We start from the raw sequence: 14,869 nt of genomic DNA, 5'->3' as shown, positions 1-14,869 counted from the left end.
AGAGACATAGAAGAAAAACTGGGAAAAGAAATGAGAGTGATGTAAGAGAATCACGAAAAAAAGTCAATAGCTTAGAAAAAGAAAACAACTCCTTAATAAGTAGAACTGACCATAAGGAAAAGGAAATACAAAAGCTAACTGAAGAAAATAATTCCTTAAAAATCAGAACTGAGCAACTGGAAACTAATGACTCTATGAGACATCAAGAATCAATCAAAATCAAAAGGATGAAAAAATGGAAGAAAATGTAAAATGTCTCATAGGAAAGACAACTGATCTGGAAAATACATCCAGGAGAGATAATTTTTTTTTTCTTAAATGCAATTTATTTATTTAACATATTTGGTTTTCAGCATTGATTTTCACAACAGTTTGAATTACAAATTTTCTCCCCATTTCTACCCCCCCCCCCACTTCAAGATGGCTTACATTCTGGTTGCCCTGTTCCCCAGTCAGCCCTCCCCTCTATCACCCCCCTCCCCTCTCATCCCCTTTTCCCTTCCTTTCTTGTACGGCAAGATAAATTTCTACGCCCCATTGCCTGTGTATCTTATTTTTTAGTTGCATACAAAAACTTTTTTGTTTTTGAACATCTGATTTTAAAACTTTGAGTTCCAAATTCCCTTCCCTCTTCCCTTCCCACCCACCCTCCCTAAGAAGTTGAGCAATTCAACCTAGGCCACACATGTATTATTATGTATAACCCTTCCACAATACTCATGTTGTGAAAGGCTAACTACATTTTGCTCCTTCCCAACCCATCCCGCTTTATTGAATTTTCTCCCTTGACCCTGTCCCCTTTCCAAAGTGTTTGTTTTGATTACCTTCACCCCCATCTGCCCTCCACTCCATCATCCCCCCCCCTTTTATTTTTTTTTATCTTCCTCCCTCTTCTTTCCTGTGGGGTAAGATACCCAACTGAGTATGTATGGTATTCCGCCTCAGGCCAAATCTGATGAGAGCAAGGTTCACTCATTCCCCCCTCACCTGCCCTCTCCCCTCCTCCCATAGAACTGCTTCCTCTTGCCACCTTTATGCGAGATAATCCACCCCATTCTATCTCTCCCTATCTCCCTCTCTCAGTATGTTACTCTCTCATCCCTTAATTTCATTTTATTTCTTTTAGCTATCTTCCCTTCATCCTCAACTCACCCTGTGTCTGCTCTCTCTCTTTTACATATATATATATATATACATATATATAAACACATATATATACACATACATACACATACATACATATACACATAGATATATACATACATACACATTCACTTATATATATACATAAACATATACATATATATACATATACATATATATATATACATATACATATATATATATATATACACATGCATATTCCCTTCAACTACCCTAATACTGAGGTCTCATGAATCATACTCATCATCTTTCCATGTAGGAATGTAAACAAAACAGTTCAACTTTAGTAAGTCCCTTGCAATTTTCGTTTCTTGATTACCTTTTCATGCTTCTCTTGATTCTTGTGTTTGAAAGTCAAATTTTCTATTCAGTTCTGGTCTTTTCACTGAGAAAGCTTGAAAGTCCTCTACTTTATTGAAACTCCATATTTTGCCTTGGAACATGATACTCAGTTTTGCTGGGTAGGTGATTCTAGGTTTTAATCCTAGCTCCACTGACCTCCGGAATATCGCATTCCAAGCCCTTCGATCTCTTAATGTAGAAGCTGCCAGATCTTAGGTTATTCTGATTGGGTTTCCACAATACTCAAATTGTTTCTTTCTGGCTGCTTGCAGTATTTTCTCCTTGATCTGGGAGCTCTGGAATTTGGCAACAATATTCCTAGGAGATTTCTTTTTGGGATCTATTTGAGGAGGCGATCGATGGATTCTTTCAATTTCTATTTTGCCCTGTGGCTCTAGAATATCAGGGAAGTTCTCCTTGATAATTTCCTGAAAGATGGTATCTAGGCTCTTTTTTTGATCATGGCTTTCAGGTAATCCAATAATTTTTAAATTATCTCTCCTGGATCTATTTTCCAGGTCAGTGGTTTTTCCAAGGAGATATTTCACATTGTCTTCCATTTTTTCATTCCTCTGGTTCTGTTTTATAATATCCTGATTTCTCATAAAGTCACTAGCTTCCACTTGCTCCAATCTAATTTTTAAAGTAGTATTTTCTTCAGTGGTCTTTTGGACCTCCTTTTCCATTTGGCTAATTCTGCCTTTCAAGGCATTCTTCTCCTCATTGGCTTTTTGGAGCTCTTTTGCCATTTGAGTTAGTCTATTTTTTAAGGTGTTGTTTTCTTCAGTGTATTTTTCAGTATTTTTTTGGGTCTCCTTTAGCCAGTCATTGACTTGTTTTTCATGGTTTTCTCGCATCCTTCTCATTTCTCTTCCCAATTTTTCCTCTACTTCTCTAACTTGCTTTTCCAAATCCTTTTTGAGTTCTTCTATGGCCTGGGGCCAGTTCATGTTTTTCTTGGAGGCTTTGGTTGTAGGCTCTATGACTTTGTTGTCTTCTTTAGGCTGTATGTTTTGGTCTTCTTTGTCACCAAAGAAAGAATCCAAAGTCTGAGACTGAATCTGGGCGTGTTTTCGCTGCCTGGCCATATTCCCAACCAACTAACTTGACCCTTGAGTTTTTCAGCGGGGTATGACTGCTTGTAGACTAACGAGTTCTATGTTCTACGTTTGGGGGGGAGGTGCCAGCTCTTGTCAGAGCCGCACTCCTCCTTCCCCAAGGACCCGCAGTCCAGACCGGGCTTAGATCTGCAGCAGGCTGTTGCACTCCTGCTCTGATCCGCCACTTAATTCCTCCCACCAGGTGGGCCTGGAGCCGGAAGCAGCAGCTGCCTAGCTGCCCCACCTCCGCTGCCCCCGGGGCTGGAAGCCAAACCGCGAACTCCTTCCACTCCTGCAGCTTTTCCCACTAACCTTCTCCGCAGTCTTTGGTGTTTGTGGTTCGAGGGGTCTGGTAACTGCCGCAGCTCACATATTCAGGGTGCTAGGGCCCCCTGCGCCCAGCTTCTGGTCTGGATCGTCCACACCGCTCAGGCTGGGCTCTGCTCCACTCCGTTCCCAGCTCCCAACTCCGTGTGGAATAGACCTCACCCAGAGACCATCCAGGCTGTCCTGGGCTGGAGCCCTGCTTCCCTCTGCTGTTCTGTGGGTTCTGCCGTTCTAGAATTGGTTCAGAGCCATTTTTATAGGTTTTTGGAGGGACTCGGGTACGGAGCTCACTCTAGTCCATGCTTACCAGCCGCCATCTTGGCTCCCCCCCCAGGAGAGATAATTTTAAAATGATTAGACTGCTTGAAGGCCAAAATATTCAAAAAGGAGGACCTGGACTTAATAATTCAAGAAATTATTAAAGAAAACAGTCCTATATCCTAGAACTAGAGGGCAAAATAGACATTGAAAAAATCCATTGATCACCTCTGGAAATAGATTCCAAAATGAAAACTCCCAGAAACATTATAGGCAAATTTCAGAACTCCCAGTTCAAGGAAAAAATACTGCTAGCAGCCAGAAAGAAACAATTTCAAATATTGGGGAGCCATAATCAGGATGACACAGGACTTAGCAGCTACAACATTAAAGGATCAGAGGTCATGGAACATGATATTCCAGAAGGCAAAGGAGCCAGGACTATAACAAGAATCACCTCCCCAGAGAAAGGGAGCATAATTTTTCTTTTTTTTTCTTTTGGTGGGGGGAAGGCAGGGCAATTGGGGTTAAGTGATTTGCCCAAGGTCACACAGCTGTCAAGTGTCTGAGACCATCTGAACTCCTGACTCCAGGGCTGGTGCTCTACTCACTGCACCACCTAGCTGCCCCAAGGGAGCATAATTTTTCAAGGGAAAAAATGGTCATTCAATGAAATAGAAGGTTTTCAAGCTTTCCTGAAATGACTAGAACTGAACAAAAAAAATATGATTTTCAATATCAAGACTCAAGAGAATGATAAAAAGGTAAAAAGGAAAGAGAAAACATAAGGGATTCAACAGGGCTAAACTGTCTACATCCCTCCATGGGAAAATGATACTTGTCATTCTTAAGAACTATAACACTAACAATGCAGTTCGAAGGAGTATATATAAGTAGGAGATGGGGGCAAAAGGTGAATTTGAGGGGATGACATTAAAAATATTAATTAAGGGCTGAGAAAGAGGATTACACTGGGAGCCGAAAGAAGGGAGAGGTTGAATGGGGTAAATTATATCACATGAAGAGGCACAAAAGACCTATTACAGTGGAGGGAAAACGGGAGGGTGGGCAGTGGGCATCACCTGAACCTTACTCTCATTAGAATTGGCTCAAACAGGGAATAACATACCCAAATCAAATGGGTATAGAAATCTATCTTACCCTATAGGGAAGTAGGAAGGGAAGAGGTTAAGTAAAGGGGGTGGGGTAGGTGGGAACTGACAGAAAGGAGGGCAGATTCAAGGAGGTGTGGTCAGAAGCAAAACACTGGTGAGGAGGGAAAGGGTGAAAGGAGAGAGGGGACAAACAGGAGGAAAAACAGGGTGAAGGAAAATATACAGTTAGTAATCATAATTGTGAAGGTGAATGGGAGGACCTCTGTCATAAAATGGAAGCATACAGCAGGGTGGATCAAAAACCAGAATCCTACAATATGTGATTTACAAGAAATACACTTGAAGCAGACACACACACATAAAGTGAAGGTAAGGAGCTGGAGCTTCAGCTGAAATTAAAAAAAAAAAAAAAGGAGGGGTAGCAATCATGATTGCAGATAAAGCAAAAGCAAAACCAAATCTAATTAAAAGAGATCGTGCTAAAAGGTACCATAGACAATGAAATAATATCAATACTTAACATATATACACCAAGTGGTATAGCCTCCAAAGGAGGAATTAAGTGAGTTACAGGAGGAAAAAGAGAGCAGAACTGTACTAGTGGGGGAACCTCACCTGCCCCCTCTCAGAACTAGATAAATCCAACCAAAAAATAAAGAAAGAAATTAGGGAGGTGATCAGAATTTTCAAAAAGTTATATTTGACAAGCCTCTGGAGAAAACTAATTGGGAATAGAAAAGAATATATCTTTTTCTCAGCAGAACATGGCACCTACAAAAAAACTGACATGTATTAGGGCATAAAAACCTCAAAATCAAATGTAGAAAAGCAGAAATATTAAATGCATTCTTTATGCATCGTAATACGATAAAGATCACATTTAACAAAGGGCAGTGGAAAGACAGATTAAAAATTAATTGGAAACTAAGTAATCTAATTCTAAAGAATAAGTGGGTTAAAGAACAAATCATAAGAATAATCAATACTTTCACTGAAGAGAATAACAACAATAAGATGACATACCAAAATTTATAGGATGCAGTCAAAGCAGTACTTAGAGGAAAATTTATTTCTTTAAATTTGTACATCAATAAAATAGAGAAAGAGGAAGATCAATGAACTGGGCATGCAACTAAAAAGGACTAGAAAAAGAACAAAATAAAAAAACTCTAATTAATCATCAAATTGGAAATCCTGAAAACCAAAGGTGAAATTAATAAAATTGAAAGTAAGAAAACTTTGAGCTAATAAATAAAACAAGGTTCTGGTTTTGTGAAAAAACCAATAAGACAGATAAACCACTGGTTAATTGAGAGAAAAAAAGAAAACCAAGAAATTACAAAAAACCCACGATATTTTCTGTACCATAATTAAAGAAAAGTTCATGTCTTAAATAATATATGCAAGTACATGGGAAATATACAATAGATTTTTGGAAAACTCTCTCTGAAATTCAACTTGCATCATTGGTTATGAGTAAAAAAAAGTCAGGATGAATCACCCTCTAATTATCACTGAGCTGTTTTGTCTTTCTTGCTGTCCCAGCTAGTGACCTATCATTCTGTTTCTCCACAGTGACAACCAGTTAACAACGAGTTTGGGGGGAGAAAGGAATATTCTCATAAAATCAAACATCCAGGGACAAGGGGAAAAAAAATTAGTAGGGAAGGGCGTTCAGATCAGTTTCATCCAAGAGAAGCACTTCCAGTGTGTAAACTTCCTCCACTAATGCCAAATAGCAATTCACGGATTTAACTGCCTAGTGTACTGACAGATTATAAATGACCTGCCCACCATACTTTTCAGAACATGGCCCTAAATGGCACAGCCACTGATTAGACAATCAATCACACAACTGGAAAGGACCTTAGCAGTTCCTACCTGAAAGGAATCTTATGACATATTCAGTAAGTGGTCAATCACCCTTTACTTGGAGACCTCCAAGGAGGGGAAACTCACCAACTTTCTTGGCAGCTCATCTAGTTTTGGTTAGTTTTAATTAAGAAGTTTTTGACACCAAACATAAATTTGCTTCTTTGCTGTTTCTATTTATTGTTCCTGGTCTTGCTCTTAAGAGCAAGGAGGTGCTCTGTAAATAGCATCTCTGTTTACAGAATAAGTCTAATCCTTCTTCCCTATGAGAGCCCTTCAAATACTTTAAAAGAGGTAACATATGCCTCCTGACTCTTCTTTTCTCCAGGCTAAAAACCTCTAGTTCTTTCAACCGATTTTCATATATGAACATTGTCCAGCTTAACAATGTCCTTCCTTCTTAAATGATGGTGCCCAGGACCTAAGAAAACTCTAGATCAGATCTGATGAGGGAGGAGTCAGTAGGTCTATTATCTCCCTTTTCCTAGAAGTTATGACTCTCTTAATAGAGCCCAAGATCACAGTGGCCTTTTGGAATGTCATTTCAAACTGCTAACTTACACTGAGTTTCCAGGAAGTCCACTAAACCCCCAATATAATTTTCAGACAAACTACTATCAAACCATGTGTAAGGGCAAAGTGGGACTTTTTACTGTTCTTTCTTTTGTAGGGCTTCTCAGCACTAGGGTTATTAAGTGCCTTTGACTGAGTCTTGCCTTTGTAGGAAGGCCCACATCCTTTCGCTAGTTAGGTCATGAGAGGTGTGAAGCACTCTGACCCTGAAGAAGTGCATATATATTCTGAGGTTAGCCTTTTGCTTGGGGTTCACTCATTGGAAGAGTGTTGGTGTGGAGACTCTGAGTAGCTGTTAAGGAGCCTCCCCTCTCCAGCTTTGAAAAACCCAGATGTTGGTGCTTCTCTCTCTGGCAACTCTGTATGTATAGTTTTTGTTAGACAGCTAGAAGCCTATCTGTTGATTTATGTTATTTGCTCTGTTTATATTTTCTCTGTTTGTAACTTCTGTTTGTATTTGCTCTGAAGTTCATGGTGCTGACTTTTTACCTGGAACTAAGTGAATGATATATGTATGTTTGATTAAAGTGAGACTGTAAACCCCTTAAAGTTGCTTTCCTTAGAAAAACGGATCAAAGAACCTGTGCTGGCAGCCCTTCTGTGTGCTGGTGTTGTTGGTCTTACATAGCCCCCATCTTGTATTTGTGAAATTGATTTTGGACTTAATCTGAAGCTGAACTGAGGTGCCTAGTAACTGAATGGGGTATGTACCTGGGTAGACGGATTTCTTGAAATAAAACACTTAAAACTATCTGAATTTAGGTAAGTTTGAATAAGATTAGAAGCTATATTACAGTAATGAAACCTAATGTGGGTTTTGGTAAAAAAAAAAAAAAATCCAACAACAAAAAAAATCCCATTACTGTTGAAGCTGCACTACCAGCTGAACTTTAACCTCAACATGCCATCTTCCACCTCCCTGTATTTATACAAGTGGTCTTCCATTCTTAGAACGGCCTCTGACCTGCCAATCCTTATCTTCTCCTTCACGGAAGGCTCAATTGCAATTTCATCTGTGAAGCCTTTCCTGATTCCCCTAGTTATTAGTGTTTTCTCTTTTCCCAATTTTTCATTATCCACTTTAATCTTTCTTGTTCCCTTTATCTATTTTGCACTTATTCCCTTGAATAAGACAAGAATTCCTTTAGGATATATGATTCTCTTAACTACTTGGTTTTTCCTTTCAATCTCCATGTATTACTTTGCACATAGTATGCATTTTAATAAATGAATTGAAGAAAACATACAAAATTCACAAAGAAAAAATGTAAGCTTAGAATAACTAAAGAGCCTGGAAGAAGAGACTTTTCAACTTCCTCAAAAAAAAAAAAAGGAATTATATAGCTACCTTACTCTGATCTTACTCCTGAGTTTTCTTTTTCTCTTTGAATTTATACAAAAATCTGTTTATAAATTTTTCATTACTTAAGCAGAAATGAGGAGTGCTACTAACTACTTCAACCCAAAGCCCATTATGAGGAACTTTAAAGATAGATGTCAAATGTGTTCTAAGGAACAGGAAAATTCTATTTTATTTATTGGTGAGACAGTTAAGTTTCTGTTCATTTTACCCATTAACCTTCAAACTCAAAAAAGTTAATTATGAAATAAGGAAACATTCAAAAGAAACTCTCACATACCTTGAGGGGGTCCTATTCCACCCGCTACAGGAAATATAAAGCTGAAATATATAACAAAGAAATGTCATTGTTACAGGCTTTTCTCCCTACCATCAAATATTTATTGAGTACTCCTTGTGGACTTAGTAAATTTCTATTGCTCCCACAAAGACTGATCTTGAATAAGTCATTTTTTTCATGTTTCAGTTTTCAGTGATATTGGTAATAATTAGGGGATTAACTTAAAATGCTATAAAATACTTTGGAGACAAATCTAATTTGCAGTCAGATTTTCATATTAAACAAGATTTTTAGTTTAGTGTTTTATTTTTAAAAATTCTTTTAAGACCAAAATACTGTTTTTTATATATGACAATTTTCCATGAGTAAGGCCTTGGAGTTTGTTCTGCCATAGAAGACTTTTAGTAACTATAATCACTGATGCTGATTGTGAGTCTGTGGGATGTATGACTCAATGATCTTTAAGAATCCATTTAGCTCTAAAATTCTATGATTTTTTTTTCAGTAAATTTGTTTATTTTAAATAAAAATACAAAATCAGGGGGAAAAAGATATTGCCATGTACACAACAGACCACAAGAGAGGATTCAATATAAAACTAAAACTCTATGATTCTGACACTATAAAACGGTTTGCACAGTATTAGTTATACTGACCATGTTTTCATGACTCAGCTGAAATTGGGATCATGCTACCTATAAGCTTGCAGCTCAGCACCCATTAATTTACACTGAATTGGTTAATGAAACCTAAATAAAAAGTAACTAACAACTTACTTTTTTAAAGTTATTTCTCTATTACGTAGATGGGAGAGAAGGGCATTCAAAAAATCGGCTGAGATTTTTTCAAGTCAATATTAAAAATTAAAACAATTAACCATCTTTATCAGGGGCTAAGTGGGAAAAAAATGAAAAAGGAACCTCTATATGGGCTTGGTTGTGTTACTAAAGCTAACTGACCCTTTCTTAGCATCTCTGTCTAAAAAAGTAGCAAGACTGACAAAGCCCTACCTGTAATAAAATCCACCCTACCAGTACATACTTCCATACCAGAAAACCAAATTCTGTTGGCACTATGTGAAAGAGTATTAGGTCTTAGTCGTTGCTGTCACTGACCAGAAGTCATGATGCTCACAATGCTGCATCTACCAAATGAGGAAGTAGGATTTAATGATGTGTCTTTACTTCCTGCTCAAAAATTCTAAGATTCCAACTTAAAGACAATGCTGAAGAGAAACTCTCACAGGTACCTATAATGACTTACCAATTACCTATTTTTGCTTTTTCTTTGCATTGCCAGAAGTCCTATTAATAAGTAGTTTAAGTAGTTGACTAAACAGTAAGGAAAGGATGACACAGCAAAGAGTCATGAGAAATACTGACCAAAAATTGGATTATTATCAATCAGAGTTGTGGTGATTCTAGATACACAACTTCTATAAATTAAAAATCTCTACCATTTGCCCCTTTCCCACTTTTACTATGCTTACTTCAGAACCATTTCTCACACCAAATCTACTTCAAATGTCTCTTTAATTGGGCTTTGTTCCTCCAGACTTTCTGGATTACACACAGCCTATAAACTACCACCAGGGTGATTTTCCTTAAATGTGAGGATTTTGATAATAATGTCACTCACTTGTCCCAAAACATTTTTTGGTTCCCCACTGCTAAGAGAAATTATCCGAGGTGGTCCTGGCATAGCTGAAAGAGCACTGATTCCACTCAGTAGACCTGGGTTCAAATCTCACCATTCTGCCACTTATTCTCTCTAGACCTCAGTTTCCTCAGCCACAAAATGAGGATTTTTGAAGTCCTTTGCAGCTCTAATCCATAAGCCTATGATCTTTTCTTAGCTTCTCCAACCTCCTTCCCTAGGACTCTCTCCTACTTCTCCCTTATATAAACCCTTACCTTGGGCAAATCTCTACATGTGGGCCTCCGCTTCCTCAACCGTAAAATGAAGAGCAGGTCTAGAAAACCTCTAAGGTGTCTTATGACCAAATAAGATACTCACTATTCCCTGTCCCTTCATTCCATTTCCTCCCCATTTTGTGCTTGACCTGGTTCCTCTTTTCTGCCACTCCCTAGCTCTTCTTCTTAAAGAAAAAGCTTTGAAGGTTTTCAAATCCTAGTTCAAATACAACCTCTTCCACGGTGTTGTCTTTGTCAAAGAGAAGAATTAAGTCTTCCCTTATGCACTCCTTTAGTATGTAGTATCACTCCTATAGCATATCATATATGCAGAAGGTATAACATACTGTAATATGTCTATCATATAAACGTACTTTAGTTCTCTGTATACATCTTATTTCCCATTTCGTCCCTTAAGGGAAGGAATCATGTCTTGGGCATCTTTGTATCCCTCCCAATGACCTGCACATCACAGACACTCCATGAATATCTGCTGAAGGAATGAATTTAAAAGATAAGCCTCTCTAAGACTAACCTTGATTTTCAGTTTCCTTTTCTTTTGATGTTCTAAGTTAATTCAATGACTTCCAATGGATTTTTGTCTTCGGACATACCTACCATGTTACTCTATTACTTAAAGTATGATACCAATCAAAATTTTGTGCTTGTTTACTGAAACAGAGGTAAAAGTGTTCAGTTATATAGAGTGAAATATAAATTCATTAAGAAGCTAATTGCCTGTTTTTCTTTTTCCCTAATATATACTTAGGTCAGAAACAAAATACTCTGGAAAATGATAATGTTACATCCAAACAAAAATCACTGAAATCAAATTTTTTTAATTGCCTGAAATGTCTTTTTAGCTTTTGAAAGGCATATATAAATAGAGTATTCACTCTTCAGCATTCAGTTTTTACACTAGAGAACAAAATAACAAGTTTCCCCATTCTGATGAATTCCCTAATTAACTGATGGCCCTTCAGAATCTTAGCAGACAAAAGGACAAAAGATTGGGCTCATAAAGATATACCACTTTCTCCTTCGAAAATCCAGTCTATGCTTCAGAATTTTTTCAAACCTCTGCCCAGAGTAACAAATTCTTCTAAATGAATTATCAGAATTTACTGCCAAGGATAATTTATGGAGTGAAATTAAAATGTGACTAAAAACCTAGAAAGTTTCAAAAACCATCATATACTATAAGAAAATAATATCTAGATCAAAAAGTATTCATGCCTTTCAACCTGAGGATGAATTATAAATATTAATAAAGAGCTCTTTTTGAACTGCGGTAATATAATACCAGATCAAAAGTTAAGTTTTAAAATGCAAACCATTATTTCAAAATCATTAATACATAGATACGAATCCTTGCTCATTAAAAAAAGGTGCGTGAAGGGCTACAAAGTTGATAGTACTAAATGTACTCTCAATTTAGTCTATAAAAGTATAACTGTTTGAGTAGAAAGGTATAGAAGGTCTAAAAACAGGGTCTTATACTACAGCAGTTTATTAAAAAGTGATTTGTTTCCTAGTAACACCGCTCCTTGGTTGGCTGTCACAAGTTAACTACAAAGTTTGGGTTCTTCAAACAACTTCACAGAAGAAAAAGGAATATTTTCCAAAAATAACTTAGGACACGGAAGATAAAGTGATCTTTATCTCCATAAGCCTTGCTCACAGGACCGCAGATCTAGGGATGGAGAGTACTTGAGGCTTCGGCTTCTTAAGGATTGCAGTTTAATGAAGCCGATGAACCCCTTCTCAGAATAATGCTTTTAAGGGCATAAGATCACGAAGGAAACCAATGCTATTGAAGTAGTTATCAAAACACTTATTTTCTTAACGTTCTCGGACCCCAGGTTAATAATCCCTGATTTAGAATAACCTCCCCATTTTGCAGATGAGGAAACCAAGAGATATTAGGTGACTCCCAGCAGTGAGCCTTAGAGGCAGGTTTGCAGCCCGGGGACGCTGTGTGTGCCACCGGTCACAGGGTTCTATGGTATAAATACATGCGGCTTCTATGGTATAAAGCGACAGTTCTTCCTGGAGTCCAGTAACACTACTCGGCATTTACTAGGGACCACCGACATGCCGGGCACTGAAGAGGGGCACAAAGACAAAGAAAGAACAGTCTCTGCCCTAATGGAGCTTTGTTCTTATCACTAGCTCCGCTAACCATGCGGCTGGCCCGGCAGAGGGCTCTGGGCTCAGGCCCGTGCCTCGGTTTCCTTTTCGCGGCAGCCGCAGGGCTTTTCTCGTGCAGATGTGGTAGGAAAACAAACAAGGTGCCAAGGACAGGATCGGGGGTGAAGGAAGGGGCCTCCCACGAGCACCTCAGCACCAACAAGGGCAGCCGCACCCGCCGGATACCTCCCCAGCGCAAACTCCTCGGGGAACAGGTGGCCGAGCGCCCCGACAAGGTGCGTCTAGCGGGCCTGGGGGCCAACCCGGCACGAGCCCACTCCCCTCCACCCCCGTCCCCGCCCCCGCCCTCAAGGGTCTCGCGCAGCCGCAGTCACGAGCTTCCCCGCCTCAACTGTGGCCCCAGTCGCCCGGGCAACGACCCTTCCACCCCCCCCCCCCCAGGCCCCGGCTTAGCTACAGCCGGCAACCGCCCCAACCGCCGTCTACGCCTCCGCGCGGGCGCTCCACACACACCTGCCTCCCCCGCCAGCTCCAGCGCCGGCTCCGGCTGCCCCTCCGCCAGTGCCAGCACCGCCGCCGCCGCCGCCGCCGGCTCCTGTTCCCGGCCGCAGCGCCATCTTCCCCTGAATCAGCCGCCGCCACCGCTGCCGCTGCCACCTTAGGAGGCTCTGTCAGCTGAGAGCAGCCACTTCCGGGGCAGCGGGCGGCACCGCCTCAACACCAACCCCCCCCACCCCGTCTGCTGGGGCGGGGTCTGAATGGACACGTGATCCGTCTCGGCGTGGGGGAAGAGCCCCCGCCCTCACCACGTGACCTGGCTTTCTTCACGTACCTGCGGGTCTGCGGTGTTAGCCTACGACTCGCCCCGCCCCACTTGGGCTGCGCTGGGTCGACCGATCCTCCTCAGCTAAGGCTCAGCTTTGATTAGGGGAAGGCCTGGGTTCGAATTTCAGCTTAGATATGTACTAGCTTTGTTACTATGGGTAAGCTACTTAATAGTAGCTAACATTACTCAGCGCTTACTATGCGCCAGGCATTGTGCTAAGCGCTTCACAAGTATGTCATTTGATGCTCACAACCATCTGGGGAGGTAAGTGCTATTATTCCCACCTTGTAGATTGGCACTGAGGCAGAGGTTCAAGTGATTTGTCCAGGGTCACACAAGTGTCTGAGGCTGGATTTGAATTCAGGTCTCCTCGACTCCAAGCCCAACGTTCTTTCCACTTCTAGCCACCCAGCTGCTTCCTGAACAGCTTAACTGTCCTTGGCCTGTTTCCTTATCTGTGAAACGGGATATCATATCTGTAGTACTCGTTCAGTCATGCATGACTCTTCTGTGAGCCCATTTAGGCTTTTCTTGGCAAAGATACTGGAGTGGTTTGCCATTTCTTTCTCCAGCTCACTTTACAGATGAGGAAACTGAGGCAAACAGTTAAACGTCTTGTTCAGGGTCACAGCTAGGAAGTATCTGAGGTCAGATTTGAACTCAGGAAGATGGATCTTCCTTACTCTAGGCCAAGTGCTTTGCCACTTAGCTGCCCCCACAGAAATGTGAGACTCCACTTCCAATTCAAGGAGAGCTTTTTATGCATATTACTATCTTGGACCAAGGACCTAGAAGGCCACTTGAGGCCTGGAGGCTGAAGGTTCCTCACCCCTGGGTCACACCTTTCAAGGAAAGACTTTTTTTAGGATTGAGGAAACCCAGAACAAGTTCATGAACAGATGGCAAGGCGCCAGCTGAGGGGAAGCCTTGAAGGCTTAGCTGAAGTTAACAGATTTGTAGTGGGAGAAGTGAGCTCTTATTTCATGGGGTTTTTTTTCCTCCTAAGAAAACAATGGTGAGGGTTGGGTTAATTGGGAATACAGAAAAGGATTTCCAATACACCCCACATACTGCTGCAAAAGTGATATTCCTGAAAGATGGGTCTGGCTGCCACTTTCCTACTTACCAGTGGGTCTCTGCCCAACCCCTCCAGGCTTATTATATGTTCCTCTCCCTCCACAATATTTGGTCAAACTGGTTACTTCTTGCTCCTTAACCCTACCTTCAGTCTCTGTCCATGGCTCTTCACAACCCTGCTTTCCCCCTCTCCACATCATCCCTAGGTTCCTTCAAAAGTGCCAGCTTAAGCACTCCCTCCTACCCCACCTCCTGGTACTCCCCACCTACCAAAATCAGGTATTTACATGCCATGTAGATCTATACATATCTATATCTATCTATATAAAATCTCATGTATATTTTTATACATAATAATATATGTATATGTTTAAACACGTATGTTTACAAGTTTCCCCTATAGAAACTGAGGGCACGTACTTTTATCATTTTCACCTATTGGTGCCTGAAACATGATATGTATCTAATAAATGCTTGGAAATTGATTTGGAATTTGGGAACAGTATAAAGA

At 40.3% G+C, this 14,869-nt stretch overlaps 1 protein-coding gene across 4 annotated transcripts in view; it reads right to left on the bottom strand.

The window, feature by feature from the left end:
• The window catches only part of SYNRG (synergin gamma), a 99,075-nt gene extending 85,901 nt beyond the window's left edge, over positions 1-13,174 (bottom strand). For 2 of the 4 annotated variants that reach the window (XM_036754199.1, XM_036754200.1), the window contains exons 1-2: positions 12,969-13,118; positions 8,392-8,432 (exon numbers count right to left, since the gene is read on the bottom strand). In XM_036754199.1, coding sequence (XP_036610094.1) covers positions 8,392-8,432; positions 12,969-13,072 — 145 coding nt within the window. In that variant the 5' untranslated portion in view covers positions 13,073-13,118. Of the gene's footprint in view, positions 1-8,391; positions 8,433-12,968 lie in introns of all 4 variants that reach the window. The other 2 variants (XM_036754202.1, XM_036754203.1) reach the window with 2 other exon arrangements.
• Positions 13,175-14,869: the final 1,695 nt, after the last annotated feature.

This window comes from Trichosurus vulpecula, chromosome 4 (genome assembly GCF_011100635.1).
Source record: "Trichosurus vulpecula isolate mTriVul1 chromosome 4, mTriVul1.pri, whole genome shotgun sequence".
Taxonomy (NCBI): Eukaryota; Metazoa; Chordata; class Mammalia; order Diprotodontia; family Phalangeridae; genus Trichosurus; species Trichosurus vulpecula.
This window is presented reverse-complemented; position numbering and strand designations above follow the sequence as displayed.